Source organism: Leptinotarsa decemlineata, unplaced genomic scaffold (assembly GCF_025532065.1).
Source record: "Leptinotarsa decemlineata unplaced genomic scaffold, Ldec_3_MD MMD2_P_RNA_scaffold_4, whole genome shotgun sequence".
Lineage (NCBI taxonomy): Eukaryota > Metazoa > Arthropoda > Insecta > Coleoptera > Chrysomelidae > Leptinotarsa > Leptinotarsa decemlineata.
In genome coordinates, this window is record NW_027412531.1 from 187,895 (window position 1) to 213,254 (window position 25,360).

General features: G+C 35.5%; 1 protein-coding gene across 4 annotated transcripts in view; it reads right to left on the reverse strand.

The window, feature by feature from the left end:
* Positions 1 to 25,360, reverse strand: part of LOC111516700 (cytochrome P450 302a1, mitochondrial) — a 187,519-nt gene that overhangs the window by 150,378 nt on the left and 11,781 nt on the right. For all 4 annotated transcript variants that reach the window (XM_074186609.1, XM_074186608.1, XM_074186606.1 and 1 more), the window contains exons 3-7: positions 18,483 to 18,667; positions 14,630 to 14,834; positions 14,409 to 14,568; positions 14,031 to 14,279; positions 5,303 to 5,509 (exon numbers count right to left, since the gene is read on the reverse strand). In XM_074186609.1, coding sequence (XP_074042710.1) covers positions 5,303 to 5,509; positions 14,031 to 14,279; positions 14,409 to 14,568; positions 14,630 to 14,834; positions 18,483 to 18,667 — 1,006 coding nt within the window. The remainder of the gene's footprint in view (positions 1 to 5,302; positions 5,510 to 14,030; positions 14,280 to 14,408; positions 14,569 to 14,629; positions 14,835 to 18,482; positions 18,668 to 25,360) is intronic.

Genomic DNA, 25,360 nt, shown 5'->3' on the forward strand with positions numbered 1-25,360 from the left:
AATAACATTGGAGACCTTGGCTTATCAAAGCGCCTGACGTTTGCTTTTCTCAGGTCGAGTGGGCTGAAGTCGGAAACTGAGGGGTTCATCATGGCTTGCCAGGATGGTGTCTTCAACACCTTAGTCTACCGCAGTCGCGTGATGGTTATAGAGGTTCCTGACACAAGGTGCAGGGCCTGCCGCGAGGCGCCCAAGACTCTAATGCACTTGCTATCAGCATGTCCAGCATATGCGGTCTCGGCCTATATCCATCGACATAACGCGGCCTTAAGAGTGCTACATTACCATCTACGGCACTCTTACGGTATTGACGAGACACCGGTGTTGCCCTATGCTCCGGGGGATATTGAATCCGTTGTGGGAAACGAGAAGTGCCGAATTTATTGGAACTATTCGTTCCCCACCCTCAGGCTCAGACAAGCTAATAAGCCTGATGTAGTCCTTCTTGATCACCAGAGCAAAACGATATTTGTCGTGGAGTTTTCAGCTCCTGACGAGACGAATATCGTCAGAAAAGAGGAGGAAAAACGGATAAAATATCGAGATTTTCTCTTCGAACTCCGCAGACTCTATCCAGATCACTCTGTCAAGATGGTTGTTCTGATTATTGGAGTCCTTGGTGGAATGATCATACCGGTTTGCCGTACTAAGGCAGAAATCTTAGCCGAACAGATGCAAAAGGCTGTCATTCTTGGCTCACTGCGCTTGCGCAGGGCACATGATTCTCGGAGCCAATGATCACTTACCCCACGGTGTGGAAAGTGGTCATTGGTTGATAATGCTGGCGCGTCCTCCCAAATGTATCGGGGCTTCAGGGGAAAGGGCCTGACCAGAGCACACTACGGTGAAAAAAATAAATAATAATAATAATGGTCTTTATTGGGTGAAATACAATATAACATCCAAAAGGCGAAGTTCAAAACTGGAGTGTAGAACACTACAGGTTTGTTCTACCACTTAACCTTAACCTGTTGATAGAGAAGTCTATAAAACATACAAACGCACTTATAAAACAGCAATTATCCGAGCTGAAAGAGAATCATTTGATCATTTTGTAGAAAATTACAAAAACATATCGAAAGATATTAGGACGTTAGTTAATTACAAACGAAATTATGTTTGTAACTCAAATGTCACCCCAAATAGTATCAGTCCTGATGAATTTAACATGTTTTTCTCCAATATAGCCAAGGATATAATCAAATATTTGCCCATCCTGTAAAGGGGCTTTCCACGTGAAGGTAAAAATATTTTATGCTTCCGATGTAGTCTCAAACAATATTTTTGAAATATAATTTATATTTAATAAGTTTAAGGACATAGAAGTTTTGACTAACTTATAGGTATGCATTGTTTCAAACGCACATACAGGTTGAAAAAAGTTAATAATCAAATAAACTAATGAATGAAATCTATAGTCGACTCAATGAGCTTCCTAATAGCATTTTTGAAACGATTTTTTTTAATTGAACTGTTTTTATTTTTCAAATTGATTTTTTTCAAAGTTGGACGTTTTTTTTTTCCACAAATTTGTCTTAGTATACAGATAATTCATACCAAGTTTCATGTGATATACTGTTTGGAACCTTTGGGTAGTAATGAATATTACTGGAGTTTTTTCCCAACACCAAATCGTTATTTTTACACCTCGATCACCAAGTGATCATCTTCCAGAGGAAGATAAAACTAATAACTACTCAAAACTAAAGCTACTTATACTAATCAGGTACATCAATCAAGAAGGTGAGATTTTGGTTTCTTTTGATGTTAGTTCATTATTTCCTAGCGTCCCAATTTCACAGACCTTGCAATACCTCAGGGAACTACTAGAGGAAAATAATTTCAATAACAACGAAATCGATGAATTCGTTTCTCTTACCAATTTGTGTATGAAACAAAATCGTTTCCAGGTAGAAGGTTGCTTTTATGAACAACAGGAAGGAACGGCCATGGGAAATCCCCTGTCCCCCTACCTGGCAAACCTGTTCATGAGCAGATTCGAAATGGAAACCAAAGAAAAGTCGAAGTATTTTCCTAGGATTTGGCTAAGGTATGTGGATGATATTTTCGCGGTATTCGATACCAAAAAATCGAATATCGAGGACTTTCGTTTCCTTTTTAAATAATAGATGTCCATCAATAAAATTCACGTATGAAGTAGAAAATAAGGGACAACTACCATTTCTTGACGTTTTGCTAATGAGGAGCAAAGATGGAGGGTTAGAATACGATATATTTAGAAAAGAAACAAGCACGTACAGGTATATTCCTGACAGTTCACATCACTGTGGACCGCACAAACGTGCTGGGTTGAATTTTTTGGTGCATCGTCTTTTGACTTTCCCTCTAACACATGATAGGTTCACAAAAGAAAAACGTACAATACAGGAAATAGCAGCTACTAACGGATTCTCGAGGGTTATTGTAGATGACATAATAAGGAAAAAGAAGTTTAGGTTAAGAATGAACGAAATCTTGACTTTCAGAAAGGACAAAAACCAAGATAAATACATCTCAGTTCCATATCACCAATATACGAACAACTTTGGAAAGATTTTCAAGGAACTAGGTATGAAGGTGGTTTTTGAAACAAGTCATACACTGCAGAACCTTTTGGGAAGTCCAAAAGACAAAGTCGAGAATTCGGAAAAGTCTGGAATTTACGAAATTGAATGCAAGGACTGCGATGCAAAATATTATGGACAGACAAAAAGATCTATTAAAGTGAGATATAAGGAACACAGCACACTCAAAATATGGAAGATTTGAAAAATGAGCAGTCGCCCATCATATTTTGCAACAAAACCATTCCATAGACTTCAGTTCTTTAAGATTAGTTAGACAAGTTAATAACAACAGGCAACTAGATGCCTATGATAGTGTGGAAATAAGTAAACATAATAATATTATGAATAACGATGACGGACCAATACCAAATAGCATACTATATAGCTTGTTGAAATAATATTGTTGGGTTTACTGATTACTACAAAAAGACACATTGTAAATATATTTAGATAGGCAATATTGTGAAACTAATTTTATATAGCTGAAAATTGTTCTATATATAGCTGTAACATTTAAACATACATAAGGACATATTGTGAATAATAGAAAGGCCAATTCTAAAATTAATTTAGGGTGGTACACTTGTATGGGTGGTATTACTGATTACCTACCTGTATGATGTACCTGATTAGTATAAGTAGCTTTAGTTTTGAGTAGTTATTAGTTTTATATTCCTCTTGAAGATGATCACTTGGTGATCGAAACACTTGTCGAGGTGTAAAGATAACGATTTGGTGTTGGGAAAAAACTCCAGTAATATTAACCAAGTTTCATGGTGGGCCCGAAAGTAGTTTAAGAGTTAGAACAGCTAGAGCTATAGGTTGTTATTATTGTCTAAGTTAGATCAACTAAGAAATTGTTAGGCGTACTTTCACATCGAATAAATGTCGTTCAGCGGTTTCGGGATCCCTCTTTTCTTGATTATATAAGACGTATACGTAATTTTCGGAAGACTTTCTTAATTTGACATTACAGTGATTGAAAGTTTCGTAAAATGAGTCTATCGCTGTTTAGTAGTTTCTCTCTTCATAGTCAGCCGGAGCAACGCAAAAAAACTACTTGCTGTAGGTACTTAATCCTGCAAAACTATTTTTTTCCATCTTGCAAATTAACAGACAAACACGAGGACATAATAGAGTAACCTAAATAAATACTACTACTGCCACTACTACTACTACTACTACTGCTAAGGTCAGGTAATTCAAGTGAGAGAAATGAATCCACGACCAACTATGATAATAATATAAAACCGGAGACAAATTCCAACATTATAGTTGCTGACTTGAGAACAACTCGAGCCGTTACCTCCTCGCCTTTGATGTTCACCGCAGTTCTAGACGAAACGTAAGACATAAATACCTGCAGAACACGGCTAAAAAAACGGAAAATATCTTCGACACCGTTATCTCCGGCCGTGAAAGTTTTCATTATTCAATCATCTGAATGATTCATTAATTAAGCACATACTACATGTACCTTTGATTGTGAGTGAAAACACTTAGCGGTAATTATGTGATGAAAGTATTACACAACACAACAAAGTTTTTGTTTCGGGGTTGAAATTAGATGATTTTAATGTATTTCCACGTGTTAAAACCGAAAGTGACCATAAAAATTATATATTAGCTCTTGTTTTCAAGATATAGTATCATTATATTATATATATGTATATTGAGTTTTCAACAAATGAAATATTTCATCACCAACAGGTGGTACACATGTTTGTTTACATAACACCCCTCTCATCAGCTGTTCTTAAGTAGTAAACATAACCTATGTGAGTTTGTCAATTGTACGCACGTGGTTGCTATTGAAATTATCGTGTGAAGTTGATTTTTAAATTAATTCAAGTGCTGATCTGAAATGCCTCGAAAGTGTGTGAATTCTGTCGATAGCTTTTGCTATATATGTGGTGAAATAACATTTAAGGCTCAGAAACGTAAAATGACACCTATCGTTAAGACAGCCTATGAACATTATTTTGGTGTGAAAGTTGGGGACCAAGATAAATCATGGGCTCCTCATATATGTTGTAATTCTTGTTCCGTCATATTGCGAGAGTGGCTGAAAAATAAAAACCGGGCAATGGCTTTTGCAGTACCTATGGTTTGGCGTGAGCCTACCAATCATACAGACGACTGTTATTTCTGCTTAACTCCTCCCATTAAGCAAGGTTTATCTATGAAGAAAAGAGGAACGGTTAAATACCCTAATCTCCCATCTGCTCTTCGGCCTGTACCACACTGAGACAATTTGCCAGTCCCTTCTCCACCCCAAAACTATGAAATTTTAGAGGAAGGTGATGAAGACTGTTTAGAAGGAGCAACCCATCCTTCTACATCCTATGACCCTGATTTTGAGGTAAGCGATAGGTCTAGTGATCCGCACAGAATTAGTCAAGCAGAGTTGAGTGACCTTATAAGAGATCTTCGCTTGTCTAAGGAAAAGGCTGAGCTGTTAGGGTCAAGACTACAACAGTGGAATCTTCTAAAACATGATGTGATTCTAAAAGAAACATAACAATATTGTTTTATGTACTTTCACTTTTCACGTAAAGTATAACTACTCTTTAAGATTAAGTACTGTGTATCTCAAAAACCAGAGCTAATAAAAATTTTTCATTGTTATTTTCGTTTTTATCACCCCAAAATGAGTAGAAATTGACTAATTTAGTGTAGGAAACATTCAAAAAATATTTTTTTGTTGTGTTGTGTTACCAGTTCATTACACTCACCTTCAATACTAAAACTAACATATTTTGTTCCGCAAGTCGCCTTCCAATACAAGATCTTGGCCCGTGGCCAAAAGGTAAAACAAGGAATGGATTTGGCTGTTTATACAATGGATCTTTCTTCAACCATCTCTCTGGGATGAACTCATCTGGCGATGGAAAATATTTATGTAATCTGCAGGATATTTGATTTTGGCTCACTACGACTGTCTGAAAATGAAAGTGATAGTTGTATTTCAAATAGTTTTTGGTTGCATATGATATTTTTTAGGGTTTCATTCCGGGTTTCATAAAGGTTTCATCTGTTCGACGTTTCGGCTTCTGCTTTGAAGCCATTTTCAAGAACAAATTGACACTGAAGCTACATGTCTCAAAGACAGGGTTTTAAACTACCTGACTCCTAAGTCTCATCACTGGCTTTGCTCTTACTTTCTTCAGTTCCAAGAAAACACTGTTCTTGTTGAATTAGGTTGGCCATTATTATTCAATGAAGTCCTACTTCTTTGACTATATTTTAGAATTTACTGAATTCATTGCTACCTACTATTTGTATGATTTAGACCACCGTTTTTCAACATGTGGGTCGCGACCCCTGGGGGGTCGCGATGCTTCTGTATGGGGGTCGCGCAAGTATAAAAAACTATCTCAGTAAAAATTAATAAAGTTTATAAAGATAGATTTATCAAGAAAATGTTAACAAAAATCATATACTGGTAAAAATTTGTACATATTGATACAAACAAATTAACAAAAAATCAAAGCCTACGTCTACTTGTCACTCCAAATGCGAAGGTTGCGCTTGTTTTCGGTTAATCCATTTTTCCCATCGTGGTTCCGCGTTTGCTACATTGAGAATCAAGTAATTTTCTAAATTTAAGCGATTTCTTTGCTTGCTTTTTATTCGGGCTATTGATAAAAATGTCAATTCGCACAAATACGAGGTGGCAAATGGAATCAAACATCTCAAGGCCTCAGTTGTTAATTCCGGGTAAACTGTCATGTTTTTTAATGACGCATTTTGGGACACCCTGTACACATTGACGTCATGTTTTTTCTTTAATCCAATTTTTCATTAATTATTATTATACCATTATTTTTCACGCCGACGTATTTTGAGACACCCCTGTACATGCTTTTTCTACTAAACGATGAGACACCCAGTACACATTGAAGAATCACACGTTGAAACATTAGAGCCCCGTTAAACTGTCATGTTTTGTTTTTAATGACGCATTTTGAGACACCCTGTACACATTGACGTCATGTTTTTTTCTTTAATCCGATTTTTCATTCATTATTATTATTAAAATACCATTATTTTTCACGCTGACGTATTTGAGACACCCCGTACATGTTTTTTTTCCTAAACGATGAGACACCCTGTATGACGGCCATGGTTTTTTTCTATTACGTTGGCAGACATGTTTTTTTCTTTAACGCCAGTGGTCATGTTTTTTTTTCTTCAATCCGATTTTTCGTTTATTATTAATATTATAGCGTTATTTTTGTAATTCCACCGCGCCCTTATCTATCAAATGAATCTACTCGATGCTCTTCACGCTGTGCGCGCGGTAGCTTCTGATTGCTCGACGAAAAGTGGAGGATTGGGGGGGCGCAGTAGAGGCGCCACTCCTACTTCTGTTTTTCTTTTTAACCAAAAGATGTCCAAATTGGCAGACTTGAATTCTAAGCGTAACATCCCATTAGCAAATAACTCCAGCAGATCTTTGAGCTTAGTTGTTAAATTCGCTTCATTTATAGCTGCAGTTAAAAATGGATTCAAGATCAACCTTTGCTCAGTGTTTTCCGATATCTCTTGCACAGAAAAGTAATAACATAATTCTTCTTTCAAATTATCTAACACCGTTTTCTTACCAGGTATTATATACTCCTTGATGTTTATTTTACATCCGACTTCTTCAATATAAGAGTGTGTCAACGAAAATGTATCCAAGTTGTTTTGATTTATAGGGTTTATCTATTTCATTTGGATGTTTTGTGTAACTTCGATGGCTTCATGCTTTCCCTTGATAAATTTTCAAAGCAAATAACGTACTGCGGTTTATTCTCAATCACAGTAAACCCGAATTTCAAATAATTGTCAACATAAAGACGATTTTTTTTTGTTTTGATTCACCACTCCCGCAAGAAGTTGACGGTTCTGTTGGTCTTTTCTGGAATTTATCCATTTTCAATTATTACAAATCACTTCAACTAAATACGTGAAAAACGGAAAACAGTGATTTGCGCTCGCTAAACAACTCGTTGTTTACGTACTTTATTATGTATTCATATCCTAATTATTAAAGACTAAAGCAAATTCAAATCCAAGATAGAGTGGATGTAAACATTGACGTAGCCCTACGCACATGATATTGAAAATCCCAAGAATTGGCCAGGGTCGTATTCAGAACCAACATCTTGTTGATGCTATATCATACTTAGGAAAACTTTTTTATAATAACGAGTGAAATGCACAAGTTTTGCAGTTTAACGGGAAAAATGCAGATGATATGTGTAATATAAAAAGATTTTCATTAGATTTTTCACAGCGCACTCAAGCATTATATGAAAAGAGACGTAATTATTTCTTTATTGATAATTTTTATTTTATGTAAAATCAAAAGGAATATTAATCAAAATTATTCAACTGGATAAATTTGTCTCTTCATCAGTAGCGTCATCCTCACCAATCTGAATTATCAGTGGCTTGATTTGTGCCTCTATTATGTTATCAAGCTTCCACATCTTTGTCTCGACTTCCGATATCACATGCTGAATACACTTCTCCCATTTCTCTTTTCAAAGCCTCATCAAAAAGTACTTTGAGATCTGCAAATCTGAACGTGGTGTTATGCTGAGCTACAAAATTCTTCACATCCGCCCATATTAACTCGATGGGATTGAGCTCGCAGTGGTATGGAGGCAGGCGAAGGACAATTTTGTTTTGGCCTGCTGCCATCTCATCGACTATATATTTTTGGTATTCAAGCTTGCGCTCCTTGACAATTTTTAGTAGCTGTACTCTTAGCATTGAGTCTTCAAAGCTAATATTCTTTGATTGCAGCCAATTTTGGAATTCAACCTTCTTTGAAGACGTTGTTGGAATCTTCTCTAACCGTCGCGAATGATAAGGTGCATTGTCCATTACTATCGCAGCATTATCCTCCAGATGGGGTAGAACTTTGGAAAACCACTGTTCGAAAGATTCACCGTTCATTTCTTCGTGATAATTTCCAGTTTTCTTCGATTCAAAACATCACAGCCCTTCAGCAACAAACCCATTCTCATTGCCGATGTGACAAATAATAAGCCGTTTTCCTTCACCTGAAATTATGAAGAGGTATGTAAGTAAATAAAACAAATACGAGGGTTACTTTTTATATACTGCGATTGAGGCAGGTCTTAATATAAATATAAGTTTACCTGATGGATTTGTTGATCCGGTGGATAGTCCATCTAGAAAGGTCCTCCTAGATGAGGTCACAGTTTCATTGACCCATACTTTAGGGGTAGTATGACCAGCATTAACTCAGGTTTCATCCATGTAATAAATTGTTCTCTGTTGTTCCCTATAATATTTAATTTTGGTCAGATACTCTCTCCTCCATAACACAATTTCCTCTCTATCCAATAATAAACTATTGCGCCCTCGTTTTTTCCATACAAAATTAAAATGTTTCAATACTTTATGGAATGTTGACCGCTTAAAACTTGGCAATAAAACATCTTCATTTATTTCTGTGAGTACTTTGTCTATCGTGGGTATTTCATTTCTGAAAAAGTACTCATGCACTTTCCTCCTGATTGCATGTTTATCAGCATCATTTATTGATTTTATAATGGTTTGACGATTTTGATTTGTATTCGGTTTGGAAAATGTATGATTTTGTTTATATTCCCGTAAAACATTGTAAATCGAAGCGCAACACACTCCAATTTTATCGTAAACTTTCGATACGACTTCGTCGACAGTCGATGTCTCAATTTCTTCCATCTCTTTCTTGAACACATTTAAAATCACTTCTTTCATCTCAACACTCAAATGTCTTTTTTTGATTGTTTCCTGGCTGGACTCAGAGGATAACTCACAGTGTCATCAGCAGTGTCTGTACTGGACATCTTGGAAAACAATTTTAAACAATATACTATAACGCACGCCACACAAACACACAAACGACTGATTACAACCCTGTACTGGTACCAAACTCGTACCAAAAAGGCGAACTCACCAATGAAATCTGCCCTTTCCATCTGACACTGGGCGATCACGTGAACATCTTGGATTTGGATAGACTTTATTCTTTCTCGAAGTGGGCGATAACGCCCCGTTGTGGGCGTTGAAGGCCTATACGGGGGCAGTAAAGGGCACAGGGAAGACTGGGGGGCGTTGAAGCGGTTTTGGGGGCGATGGCTGATTTAAAAATGTGTTTTTGCTTTCAACACAAACTTTACCGCTCCTTTACGCTTAACGCGCGTTTTCTGTCCGATAATTGTCAAACTGTACAATAGATGGCGGTAAGCTTCAATGCGAAGTTAGAAGTTTCTAGTCTCCATTCTCGAAAGTACTAGGCCCGCCCGCTGCGGGCGCGCCATCCGCCAGTAATGCCATTCGACGATATTACGAAAACAAGTGAATTTAGTTAGCGACCAGCTAGGTAAAGTGCTGTACGTGCGGTGGTGAATACGTAAAGTGGTGTCATAAGCAAGTTTTTAATACTCGATTCTCTACTTTGGCATTTTTGAAGAAAAGATTATGTCGGAAGCGAATACACAAAAGTATGACTTATTTTCAAGAACTGCAAAAGAAACACTCAGCTCAACCTTGTCAAAACTTTTTTCACCAACTTCTAAGCAAGACGACGACGGACTCTGAGCTTCCTACAACAGGTAAACCTCACACTATTGGAGAGGATTTAATTTTACCGGCAATAAAAGAAGTGATAACTACTGTGCTCCATAAACCAGCGGCAGATATTATCCGAAAAATTCCTTCGAGCAATAGTTCCGTGCAAAGACAAATTGATGATATGGCTGAAAACATTCAATGGAGTCATTGTGCAATCATCTGAAGACTTCTAAATTCTCAATTCAGTTAGATGAGTCCACTTCACCAACCAATGAAGCATTGTTGTTGTCATACGTGACGTTTATTAAAAATTAAAAAAAAATATCAAGAACTACTATTTGCCAGAAATTAAGAGACGGATACAAAAGGAGAAACCATATATAATACACTGGAAAAATGTTGTGATGAGAAAGAAATTCCACTGAAGAATATTATATCAGCTGCTACGGATGCAATCACTGCAATATACCATCAAAGCATTCAATAAAATCCGAAACAGCTCTTTAAATGATAGATAATTTAATCAGCTTTGTGTTGCTAATGATGAAGATTTCAACCGATTGCTATTTCACACAGAAGTGAGTTGGTTATCAAGAGGTAACTGTCTGACTCGATTTTACAATCTATTTGACTCTGTAATAGAGTTCTTGGAAAACGAAGACAAAGAATTGCACGACAACCTCATCACTTCAAAGAATGATATTTCGTACGTGACAGACCTGTATAAATTATTTAATGATGTCAATCTCCAACTTCAAGGTGACGACTTGAACTTGATTAAAACAAAAAATGTCAATGCTGCTTTTGTAGCCAAATTGCTCTCATACAAGAATAATATCAGCAGACGTGAGTTTCGCAATCACCCTAATTTGTCAGCAGTATCCTTCAACAATGACGACTTGCTTGTTTACTACCAACATTTGAAGAACTTCCACAGTGATTTCGCAGAACGATTCCAGGACATTCTAAAATTGGAAATACTGGACTGGGTGTTGGATCCTTTTTCAAATGTCAACACAGCAGGTCACCCCAGCTGGAAGAAGAACTCATAGAACTGATAACGAACGAGGAAATAAAATAAAATTAAAAAATGGACACCAAGAATTTTGGCTACAAAAGCCAATCCCGTAATTGTACCCTGGATTGTAGTCCATCGTTCAACGATTTTTGATAGCATTCCCATCATCGTATTTATGTGAACGTGGAGTTAGTGCTGTGGCAACGTTGCTAACTAAAAAGAGAAATCGGTTGCAGATAACCGAACGCGGCGACTTACGGCTGTTTTTGAATAACTAAATTCGAGCCTGATATTAACAAACTTGTTAAAAGTCATCAAATTCATCCTTCACATTAGATTATTTTAAAATTCAATTCGAATTGTTTGTTTTAATAACATGAATAAAAGTTTTCCTAATATTACAAAATGCTGTTTTACATTACCCTCATCAAAAAGTCTTATTTTCACATGTGATTGTGATTCTTCAGATGTAGTAAAGTAAAAAAATTTGGGGGGCGCTAGATAATAATTAATTCACGAAGTGGGCGATAAACAAAATAGGTTTGAGAACCTCTGCCTTAGAATGAAATATGCAATATTTTCGTCTGTGAGTGTATATACCCAAATTCATCAGTAAATCACTACATATCAAGGATATTGAATTCTTTATTCCTTGACCTGACCCAAGCACACACCTCCTCTTTGATGGTCCGTGCTTGTGAGCTAGCTTCAGGTGAATTTCAATTAGATTTCGTTTGTCACATATATTCAAGGACCAGAAAATGTGTATTCACCTTCCACCACAATTATAAAGAAATATTCAGTCAATTTCACTAGTTCGGACTTCCATTGTCTACTATATTAAATGATTTGAAATCCCTGAAACAACTAAAAAAGAATAATTAAAAATTAATAGCTGAAAATAACAATTATATTAAGCAAAATAAACCTGTAATGAAATAATAGTGAAATAACCTACAAGTAAAAATGGAACAATTGAATACATAAAAACCAAATAAAAATAAAGGAATGAAAAAAGAAAACAAAAATAAAAAGTGTAGAGATTCCAAGTCACGTTAGTTCACGACGTTTCGATTGATAGTATCTACAATCGTCTTCGGGTGATGACTGGACTGATTCCTCCGAGAGATGACTATTTATAGGTCGTTCAAATACTTTCACTTATCCCTGCTTTCCATTTTCCGCTTCACTGGTTCCGTGGGAGATGACCGTTTTGGCGGGAGTTGGCCATTTTTCGCTTGATGATGGGTTTCCATATGTTGCGTATTTCTACGCTGGCCTGGCTGAATACGTTGTTGGACAACATGTATGCGGCTCCCTTGAATTTTCTCCTAAACCAATGTTCCTCTCTGTGCAAGATCTCAGCTTGGGACCTCTCGATGTTGTGTTGATGTGTCCAAACATGATCTGCTATTTCTGATTTGCTGGTTTCCCCTCGCTGTGTGTGTTTCTTGTGCTCGGCAATGCGAACATTCAGTGGCCTCTTGGTTTCACCAATATAGGATCTTCCGCACTCACAGGATATCTAAATGCAATTCTTGGAATCGCAGTCCGCGTTTGGTGGCCTGGTTTTCGTGAGGCTGCTACGGATAGTGTTACCGGATCTGAAGCAGATTCTGATGTTGTACTTGGAACCAATTCTTCTTATCCTCTCCGATAATCCTCTGATGTAGAGAAGTGCAAGCACTGGTTGTAACGGCTTCTCTTCCTTGCTAGGCTCCTGCTGTCTTTTGGCCAAAATCTTTTCTACCATCGCTTTGGAGTAGCCATTCCGTTGAAGATCATTTTTGACGATGTCTAGTTCCTTCTCGAGACCTTCCTTCGTATTACAGAGCCCAAAAATGATCTTCAACGGAATGGCTACTCCAAAGCGATGGTAGAAAAGACTTTGGCTGAAAGACAGCAGGAGCTTCGCAAGGAAGAGAAGCCGTCACAACCAGTGCTTGCACTTCCCTACATCAGAGGATTATCGGAGAGGATAGGACGAATTGGTTCCAAGTACAACATCAGAACCTGCTTCAGATCTGATAACACTATCCATAGCAGCGTCACGAAAACCAGGCCACCAAACGCGGACTGCGATTTCAAGAATTATATTAACCGAATGAGTGCGGAAAATCCTATTATGGTGAAACCAAGAGGCCGTTGAATGTTCGCATTGCCGAGCACAAGAAACACACCCAGCGAGGGGAAACCACCAAATCAGGAATAGCAGACCATGTTTGGACCCATCAACACAACATCGAGTGGTCCCAAGCTGAGATCTTGCACAGAGAGGAACATTGGTTTAGGAGAAAATTCAAGGGGGCCGCATACATGTTGTCCAACAACGTATTCAGCCAGGCCAGCGTAGAAATACGCAACATATGGAAACCCATCATCAAGCGAAAAATGGCCAACTCCCGCCAAACGGTCATCTCCCACGGAACCAGTGAAGCGGAAAATGGAAAGCAGGGATAAGTGAAAGTATTTGAACGACCTATAAATAATCATCTCTCGGAGGAATCAGTCCAGTCATCACCCGAAGACGATTGTAGGTACTAACAATCGAAACGTCGTGAACTAACGTGACTTGGAATCTCTACACTTTTTATTTTTATTTTCTTTTTTCATTCCTTTGTTTTTATTTGGTTTTTATTTATTCAATTGTTCCATTTTTACTTGTAGTTTATTTCACTATTATTCATTACAGGTTTATTTTGCTTAATATAATTGTTATTTTCAGCTATTCATTTTTAATTATTCTTTTTTAGTTGTTTCAGGGATTTCAAATCATTTAATATAGTAGACAATGAAAGCCCCAACTAGTGAAATTCATCATGAAACATTGTCAATCACCTTCAAACAAATATTCAGTCACTTACCCCCGAGGGAACCGAATAGCCAGAAAATTCTGCATCGCTTTGTAAAACTCTTCCCACTCCCACAGACACTGGTCTAAGTCTGAGAGACTCCTTCAAGACCGCTTTACTATATACTGCTTCTTGTAGAATTTTTTCAGTAACGGGAGTATCTTTTTGTGGCAACAGTTTATGTGCTTCTCTGAATAAATTGTCTTGAGCATGCTGATTATTTGCCAAATGGTATAAAAGAAAACTAGTGGTGTAAGTAGTCTGAAATATAATTCACATCAGAATTCAGAGTGATGATTGATACAGGGTGTTTCAAAGTTCTCATTTGATTATTTATTGATACTGCATAATTTGATTAGAGCTACCATGTTATGTACAAGCAAAACTTACAGTGTCGATTCCAGCTAGCAGAAAGTCACATATTACTCCGATAATATCTTTGAAATCCAATTCAGGCGATGACAAATACGTTTCTAATAATGTAGAAGGAGTATTTTTTTCTCGTTCAGAAAATAAAGACATCTTCAAGGAAAGAAGGTCAATGGCCACTCTAAAATCAAAGACATTTCACAAATGAGTATATAATGATTTCCAACGAGTACGAAACTCACTCTTCCATGTATCCTTGAGCTCTTTTGAGTTTTTTGTAGAGTGGCGTATCGAATTTTTTCCACAACTGGGGTCCATTATCGGTTTTGAGTACGGAAGAATTTGTTACCAAGGCAGCTTCGATGAGCTTTGAAGATCTTGAATGTTTTGAACGTTCGTGTTTCGCGAAACTGTTTAAGCGGATGTCGAGAATGGCTTTACCAGTCACTGAAACGAGAAATGAATTCTCTGTCAGTTGCATCAATAGGAACCATTTGCTTGTATCCCAGTATATACGTTTGATTGGTAGATGTCGACTGTTTGGTTGTTCATATGTGGTATGAATGAAGTGTTAGCAATGTAGAAATAAAGAAGAAGAAGAAGAAGAAGAAGAATAGGTTAGGTATAAATAACAGTACAAAATGAAACACTATCCTCCTTTTTTTTATTGTCATTGTTATGTGATCAAATGTAAGCAATTGAATATAGTGTGGAAAGCAAGAAACTAGTCATTTGGATCAATGTGATAGGTGTATGCTCTTATACAGTCTGTATATACTTATGCCATATTAGTATGGGGACATTCTCCTCACGCTTCCAGAGTAGATAGATAGATATATAAAATTTATTTGTTCAGGATAAAAATACAGTACCCCTGAGGGCATAGAACATGTCAGTATAAATATAAACATATATCACAATAATATTAGGTTAAAAGATGAAAGAAAGATGTACAGTACATAAACTGCACAAAAATATATGCATACATATAAAAATATTAATACTTGTAGATATAGGCTCTTACGAGTCCATGATTGTAGTAGAAGCAGTCAAATAGATAAAAAAATAATAGTATCATTTAAATACTCGTCAGTTGCATAGTATGCTTTTTCAAGTAAAAATGTTTTTAATTTTATTTTTAATGTTGTTTTACCGAATTCCCTCACTGTAAGAGGGAGTTTGTTGTAAATTGTTATCAGAGTATGCGGTACGTTTTTTTGAATAAATGAGAAGTTTGGAGTATTACAGGTCAAGTCTGACTTTCTTGTAGAGTATATGTGTGTCTTTTTAAAGTTCTCAAAAAGTTTGGTGTTTTCCTCAACAAATAGTATAGTATCAAGAATGTACTGGCTGTATAAGGTTAGTATTTTATTTTTTATAAATAAGGGTTTACAACTGTCAGTTTGTTTATGGTTAAATATAATTCTAAAGCATCGCTTTTGCATCTTAAATATCTTGGGGACATCTGTCGAAGCACCCCAGAATATTAAACCGTACCATTCCATCGAGATATACACACATCGGAAAAGTCTAGGGATATTTAAAAAAATGGCAATAATGTTTTTTTAGATCGCTTTAGGGAAAAAAAAGTTGACGGGTGATTATTAAACGAATGTAACTTACAACAAAATTTATTAAATGGTCAAAAATACTGAGTGCGCATATAAGCAAAACTAAAAATAAAATATGGCTCTTCTTTGGCACCCCGAAAAAAAATCATAATACAAAAAAAATTGGAATCAGTACAAAGTATAGCCTCCACGCTGGTTTATTACGGCCCTACATCTATCGTGCATCGACAAAATGAGATTGTCAATGTCTTGTTGAGGTACATTTGCCCATTCAGCGATTAAAAGCTCTCTCAATTGAAACGTTGTGTGAATGTTCCCCATATGCCGAGTAATTCTTCGTTGAAGCATGTCCCACACATGCTCGATGGGATTCAGGTCCGGTGAATGTGCTGGCCATGGCAATACATCAACTCCTTCGTTGGTGAGCCAGTCAGTCACTAGACGCGCGACATACGAGCATTATCGTGCATTAGGTGGAAGTTTTCACTAACAGCACCAGCAAACGGACGGGCGATAGGTAGAAGAATGGTGTCGAGGTACTGACGAGCTGTGAGGGAGCGATTTGGAAAAACGAGATCGGTTCTGCCGCCGATCATGATTCCGCCCCATAGCATTACTGTACCACCTTTGTATGTGTGGACTTCCTGGACGTGTCTCAAACGTTCATTATTTCCAGGTCGTCTCCACAGTCTTACTCGACGAGAATCTGGATGAAATCCAAATCTGGATCCGTCTGTAAACAAAACTGTGGCCCAATCATTTGCATCCCAGTTTTGATGTTCTTGACACCACTCTAATCTTCTACCGCGATTGCCTCACGACAAAGGTGGACATCTAAGTGGCCTTCTGTTGTGGAGATCTGCTTCATGCAGTCGATTTCTGACAGTATCACGACCAATGGTTACCTGCTGCGTCTGCTGCAACACGTTAATCAACTCAGGTGCTGTGATTGTCGGTTGTCTTCTTGCGGTTAAGACCAAAAATCGGTCTTGAACTGCAGTTGTAGCGCGTCCTCGCCCTGGATGTTGTTCGGCTGGACTGCCAGTTTCACGGAAACGCCGCCACAATCGACTAATAACACTTTGGGAGAACCCCAAACGAAGAGCTACATCATTTTGTCGCATGCCACCTTGAAGAAGCCCTACAGCTCTATTCATCTCAGCCAATGGTAAGTGATGGCGTTCCATGTTAAAGCACAATATTTCCAGTTTAATTGCTGAGCAAGAACTGCATAGAATGTACAAACTCGACACTTTCAGATTAATCTTTAATTAATCGAAATTAAACGACCTCATGCATTTATTTTTATGATATTTAGTATGTTATAAAAATATCCCTAGACTTTTCCGATGTGTGTATATATATATATATATATATATATATATATATATATATATGATGTGTTGATTTTCCGGGTGTTCATCCGTTGTGTACTATTCGATAGTCGACGTTTCGCCATCTCAGATGGCATTATCAAGACGAGTTACTGCTTCGCTTCGAGAGGTGTAACTCTACCATCTGAGATGATGGCGAAACGTCGACTATCGAATAGTACACAACGGATGAACACCCGGAAAAACAACACATCATATTCTACCATCCGTGAAAACCTACATTGTAATATATATATATATATATATATATATATATATATATATATATATATATATATATATATATATATATATATATATATATATATATATATATATATATAAGCTGCTGGAAAATAACAAGAAAATAAAAAGACATAAGAATAATGAGTCTGAGGTTACAAAAATCTAGAAATGCTACATTATACTATGCTCCAGAATTTTATAATAAATTACCAGTGCATATTAAAAATCTGGAGAGGAATAAACTAAATATAGTTTCAAAAAATAATTTGACCAGTAAGACTTTTTATAATTTTGACGAGTATCTCAACAGTACCATCATTATTGATATGGACTGACACTTGTACTTGTATTTTAGATAACAAAAGATTTTAACGTGTAAATTATAAGTGTGTTTTATACATTGTAATTTTAGTTTATTTTATTTATATTCATTTTGACTTGTGTAAAACTTTATGTTAAACAGCACCAATAAACTATTCTATTTTACTTCGCTCCCCATGCAATGGCTCCGTACGTTAACATAGGTCTTATTACTGCAGTGTAGATCCAGGTGACCACACGGGGTGAAAGACCCCATGCGCGTCCCACTGTCCTCCGACATTGCTCATAAGCCACATTAGCTCTTTTTGCTCTACTCTGTAGGTGAGAGTTCCATGTTAGCTTCCTGTTGTATCGTGGTATATACTGTTCGATAGAGAATTTTGTTTTTAATACATTAATGTTTACTTTTTGCTAAATTTTAATTTTTAGTCTGTTTTTTTTTAGCCTCGAAGATGATTGAATATATGTGAAAAAATAATTGCCATAGATGTTGCCAGTAACATTGAGAAACACCGGACACCATCAATTATTGAAAAATTGGATCAATTATATATTAATATCAAATAACAATAAACTATACTCACATTCTAGAAATAATCTTGATAATTCAGGAAGGTAGTCAAGACCAGGCTTGGAACTGATCTCTTCTAGCGAAACAATCCACTCTTGAATAACCTCATCAGTATCTCCAAGGAATTTTTTAACTGACTGTGGACTACTCAAACCTTTTTGGAATATACTGCGAATTCTGAACCACTCAGAACCATTCCTGGAAGAAATATGGACAACTGAAATAATTTTACAACACTCAATTTCGTTGTCTTTTTAGGGCATGATAGCAATTTAAAGTTAAATCTCCAAGAAACTTCTTTAACACCAAATATGTCCTGGGATGCAAATCTGCTAAGGATTCTGTTGACAAAAATATTCAAATTTATAGTATCTGACGTTAGGAGAATCCCCCCCCCAAAAAAAAGAAATACATTCATGACTAGTCGATAAAGCAGACTATCCGGCTTCCTACTTTGTCTTTTTCAATAAAATATATGCATGGAACTGGCATCAAATAAAAACCTTTCATTTCTATTTCTTAATCATTTATCTTGAAATTCTTTTTATTTCTTAATCAGTCTTATACATTTATAAATCACAAGCAAAGCAACCTTTTGTTATCACTCTTTTATTAGTTTCACCTGTATGTATGTTTGTTTGTAACTCCAGAATTATAGACAATATTGCTTGATCTACTCGTAGGTAGATGGCGCTGTATGTAACCTCGTTGATATAATTCTCACTTGACATCTATTTCTTCATTTGAAAAAAGTATATTTCAATTAACATTAACACGCTTTTATTAGCTTCACCTGTATGTATGTTTGTTTGTTTATAACTCTCCTTTTCATTTCATATTTATTCCCGTATGAATGTTGCTCACATTTTGGTTTCTGCTTTGAGTATTCTACTTGAAATCTCAAACGTTATAATCAAATTTCGAAGCTCTTTGGCTTCTTCGCCAAACTAATGAGACCCAGAAAGTTTGAAAGCTTATGCCAAGAACGCAATGGGATCAACACATAACGTTAGGTTTCCTGAAACTGAACTTTTATCTTTGTTATTCTTAATTTCGTTTCATTTCATTTTTATTTGTCTCAAGAAAATTTTAGATTTTATAGACACGTCCAAACCTTAACCCAAATAACTAAAGATAGATAATAGGTGAATAATTTGTAGTCCTGGGAATATAATCAAGGTTGACAATGATTGTGATATGGGATATTGAAGAATAAAAACATATACAGTGTGACCCATTTTTAATGGAAACACCCCCCTAAAATTTGAAGTTTTAAACCGATTTGAATAATTTTTTTTGAAATGTCAAGTACTAAAAGGTATATCTTGGGACAAAATTTGAAATGTTTATTAAAGTTTCAGGGCATACTACGATATTTTTTCTTAGTCGAAAATCGGGATATTTTATTAGCGATTTTTTTATTGAAAAAATCACCACGTCACTGGATTCAGAGTGCCTCTAAACAAGTGTGACCAAAATTTCATGAAAAAATATTCATTATTAACAAAGTTATGACAACTCAAAAATTCGAAAACTCACACAGCTAACAGTTACAAAAAACACCCTATATCAACAGATATAGCCATGAGAATATTTTTTTATAATTTCAATAATGAAGTGCCGTCAGATGAAAAAAAAAACAAATAGCGTAAATATTTTTAATGAAAATAACGGAATTACATTCAAGTTTTCACGCAAATTAACTAAAACTAAGACCTAATATTTCAATTTAAATCTTAGTTGCCATGGAAATGATATTACAGTTTGACACTTGTGAAATATTCAAGTGTACTATTGTCAACAATATTCACCTTACAGTTCTTCGAATTATTTTGTGTCATGGCTGCAAGATTGAGCGTAAGAGAGAAAATTGAAATTGTACGCCTTTCGGGAGATGACGTTAGAAGTGCTAGAGAGGTTTGTAGAGTATTTAATGAGAGACATCCAGATCGTCCTCGTATTAGCTGCGGTACGGTAAATAAAATAAATAAAATATTCAATGAAACTGATGCAGTATCAAAAAGGATGTTAAAAAGTAATTCTGTACAAAGACGAAACAGGAATGATCAAATCATTTTAAATTATTTCGGAAATAATCCTAATGCCAGTATAAGGAATGCCACTTTAGATTTGAAGATTCCACGAGAAACTATTCGGAGATGTCTCAAGGCGAAGAATATTAAACCTTTCAAGCCAAAATTTTTACACACACTTCAAGAAGGCGACGAAGCAAGACGCCTGGAATATTGTTTCCCAAGGGGAATATTTCAACAATAGAAATTTCTTAAAAAATATTTTATATACCGACGAAGCCACTTTCACTACAAATTGAGTAGTGTCATCACATAATTGTCGCTATTGGGCAGCGGATAATCCTAACTGAGTAATAAACTGTAAAAGCCAGTATTCTCAAAAAATCAACGTTTGGAGTGGGATATTGACAAACGAATTATTGGTCCTTTTTTGAGGAAAACATTAATGCGCAGAGGTTTCTAGAATTTTTAAACACAGAGTTTCGGGATGCTATTCACGAGCTGCCAATCAATGAACGATCAAATTTTATTGACCAGTTAGCTGGGTATTCAGTTCATTATGCCAGAGCTGTGAGGCAATGGCTTAACGAACATTTTTCAAACCGATGGATAGGCCGTGGAAGTCCGTTTATAGAGTGGCCACCCAGATCTCCAGACCTCACAGTTTTGGACTTTTTTCTCTGGGGACTTCTCACACAAAAGGTTTACAAAAACCGCTCAAGAGATAGAAATGAACTTTGTGCATGAATTCGACAGGTATGTGCAGATATAGCCCTCAAGAACTAAGGAACGTAATCAGAAACATTCGTAAGCGCTACGACACATGTATCGAAATACGTGGTGGATTAGTAGAGGCTACTAGAATATGAGTTGGAATTAATTGTTGCACTGAATCGAAACATTTCAATAATTAGTTATAAGTTACTTTTATTAAAATTTTTTGCTTCATTGTTAGTTGAATTGTGTGAATGTAATTCCGTTATTTGCATTAAAAATATTTACGCTATTTGTTTTTTTTTTCATCTGGCGGCACTTTATTGTTGAAATCATAAAAAAAATTATATATTGTGACTGTTAGCTGTGTGAGTTTTCGAATTTTTGAGTTGTCATAACTTTGTTAATAATGAATATTTTTTCATGAAATTTTGGTCACACCTGTTTAGAGACACTCTGAATCCAGTGGCGTAGTGATTTTTTCTATAAAAAAATCGCTAATAAAAAATTCCGATTTTCGACTAAGAAAAAATATCGTAATATGCCCTGAAACTTTAATAAACATTTCAAATTTTGTCCCAAGGTAGACGTTTTAGTACTTGACATTAAAAAAAATATTAAAATCGATTTACAACTTCAAATTTTAGGAGGGTGTTTCCATTAAAAATGGTAAAAGATAAAATACATTTCAAGGGATGACTAAATATGAATATATAAAATGTAAATGGTATGAATTATATATAAAATGTAAATGTATAAAATATATGAAGTATGATGTATAAAATGTAAAAAATAAATATAATGTGAAATGTATAGAATTTCAAATGAATGAATTATAGATAAATGTATGGATATATACCGTAACAATAAAATGGGAAGTTATATTCAATCACTGTGATTATCCATGAACAAATGCCGATTTTTAGCGATCAACTGAGCAAGTTCTTGGAAGTTGTAAATACAGTTACTAGATAAAATACATTTCAATTTGGATTTGAATTTTTTTGGAGGTAAATCTCAAAATTGAGATGGTAAGTTGTTATAGAGTCCCGTATCAATTTTGGTGGTTTTTTGAAGCCTTGTTTTTGGTTCAACTATTCTGGTTTTGAACCTTGTATAATATTCATGTATCTCTTCATGAGTTTTATAGCATTCAATATTATTTTTAATATATATTAGTTTGTGGTATATAATTAAGGCATAAACAGTAATTATTCCTAGAGCCGGAAATAAAGGCCTACAACTAGCCTCCCAATTTGACTTTGTAATACATCTTATGGCAGACCTTTGTAAAATTAGTAGTTTAACTATTTGTGTTTGAGCTGCATTACTCCAAGATAAAGTAGCATACTGAAGGTGTGAATGGAATAGGCATGTGCATGCCTAAGTTGTTGTTGCTTTTGAAAGGTGTAAATATAGGAAATATATACATATAATAATAGTAATAATACATTCGTGGAATATTAAAAAAAAAGAAAGAAAAAAAGTATAAATTTCCAGTGTTTGATAATTTGCAAAACACAATACACAGTTTTGGGATAAAAAGTGTTTAATATAAAAAATATACATATACCGTAACAACAATACCTTCATGAAAGAAAAAATAAATGAGTATTTGTTGCTTCGTGAACAGAATAGTTTTTATCTCTTTTTTGAGTATATTCAATGGTGTTGACACAGTTGATTAAATTTATAGCACATTGCAAATAAGGGAGATTTGAATAACATATTGGTTCTTGTTGTTGGTAAGTAAAAACATTGTTCAGTTCTACCACTGATTCTTGGTACATGAAACTCTAGTTGAGACAGTAAGTTTTGGTGAGTTGACAAGGTTGTTCAGCAGTTTGTTAATGAATACACAAGAATAATAAGTTCTTCTGTTTGTAAGAGATAGAAAGTGAAAACGTTGCAACAATATATTATCATCTATAGTAAAACCAATAATGATTGAGAGTAAAGCGCGTTGTCATATCTAAATTTTACGTTACCAGTTTATAGCAGAATCAAAATATAGTAAGCAGTAGAGTTGTAGGTTGTGGCAAATTATAGATAATACACAATACTAGTACGATTAAAAGGTATTATTTATGACAAAAATCAGTGATGAGCTTGTAATGAGTAATACTTATACATTTCCTGATTACTGATCAGTTAAAATTCATTATTTTCTGTATAGTGTTAGATATTTATTACAACTAGTGGCAACGCTGTACGCAACGATATTTCTGTCTTTGTCACTTTACCGTAACTTCCATCTCATCGTTGCAGTCCTCACTAATGTACTTGCAGCCATGAGCGTATCAATGGTTTGTGAATTATACAGCGTGAATTGTACGTTTTACAGTTAAGTTAGTCAGCAATCGACGTGTTGTGATAACAATTGGTGAAAATAATAGTGCTAATAAGTGTTTAAGCTATACATAATTATATTTCTACACCGTTCTCAAACTACTCAAAAAATGAGAGACATGGTCGGGTCTTCCACGTCGAAAAAGGTAAAACGGTCGGAGTCTCGGTCAGTAAGAGAAAAACAAATTGTACTGCGAGTATTTCACTGTCTTGAAAGAGATCATCAGCCACCAAAAGATTACTTTGTGCATATGTGCTGTAATTCTACGTGTGTACCTCCGAATAACCAACCGGGCATTTCTACATCATTAAGTTCCACAATTATAAAAGATAAATTAGTTGATATGTGCTCTGATTATACCGGTGTACCAAAATCATCGATTTACAAAATACTAAGAGAAGCAGAAATTCATGGGGACGTACAAACGCCAAAAACTAGTAGCGGACGAAAAAAAATCACAGTTGATGAAGAAGCCAAAACCAGTATACGCAGAACTATTCACAGTTTCTTTTTCAGAAATGAGCTGCCCACACTACAAACAGTTCTGGAGGCACTTAGCGATCATGAATTGGTCCCAAAAATGGGAAAAGAAACTTTTAGGAAACTTGTACACGAAATGAAATTTACGTACGGAAAAGTTGACAGGAAAAGCATTCTCATTGAACGTCAAGAATTAATAGCATGGAGAAGAAACTATCTAAGAAAAATTGACGAATTTCGGAAGCTCAAAAAAAAATTGTACTTCATGGACGAGACATGGGTTAACCAAGGACATACGGTCAAAAAAGTATGGCAGGATGGTAATATAACAAGTGCACGACAAGCCTTTATTGAAGGTTTGTCAGTTGGGTTAAAACAGCCATCTGGAAAAGGTAGTCGTCTGATAGTTACGCATATAGGAAGCGACAGTGGATTTTTACCAAATGGTGAATTAATATTTAAATCTAAGAAAACAGGCGACTATCATGAAGAGATGAATGCGGAGGTGTTTGAAAAATGGTTTGAAGGCATCATTCAACTTGTGGAACCTGGGTCTGTCATCGTCATGGACAATGCCACATACCATAGTCGACATTTAGAACCATTACCGAAACAATCATGGAAAAAAGCAGCAATTCAAGAATGGATAATTAATAAGAACATCCAATATAACAAAGATAGTTTAAAGGCAGAACTACTTCAGCTAACAAAATTACACACAGACAAATATAAAAAATTCGCAGTGGATGAAATGGTGTTAAGTCGTGGAATTACAGTTTTAAGGTTACCACCATACCACTGCGAATTAAACCCAATAGAATTAATCTGGGCGCAAGTAAAAGGATATGTGGCACGAGAAAACAGAACATTTAAATTAGTGGACGTGCAACATCACCTACAAGAAGCTATTCGAACTGTGTCTACAGAAGACTGGAAGAAATGCATGCAGCATGTTTTAAAAGAGGAGCAAAAATTGTGGGACGTAGATAACCGTATTGAACACAATATTGAACCAATCATAATTCACTTTGATGATAGCGGTAGCAACAGTGACGACTCTGAGGTTGAAGATTAGACGAAAATTTGTACATTTACATTTATATTATATTCTATTATCAAAAATTTGTAATTTGTATTTTCTAGTACCCCTGACGATGAGTTTAAGTTACTCGAAAGCTTGAGATAAAGAGTTCACTTATCAATTGCCGCAACCCAATAGTGAAAAAAAGTTATATATATATATATATATATATATATATATATATATATATATATATATATATATATATATATATATATATATATATATATATA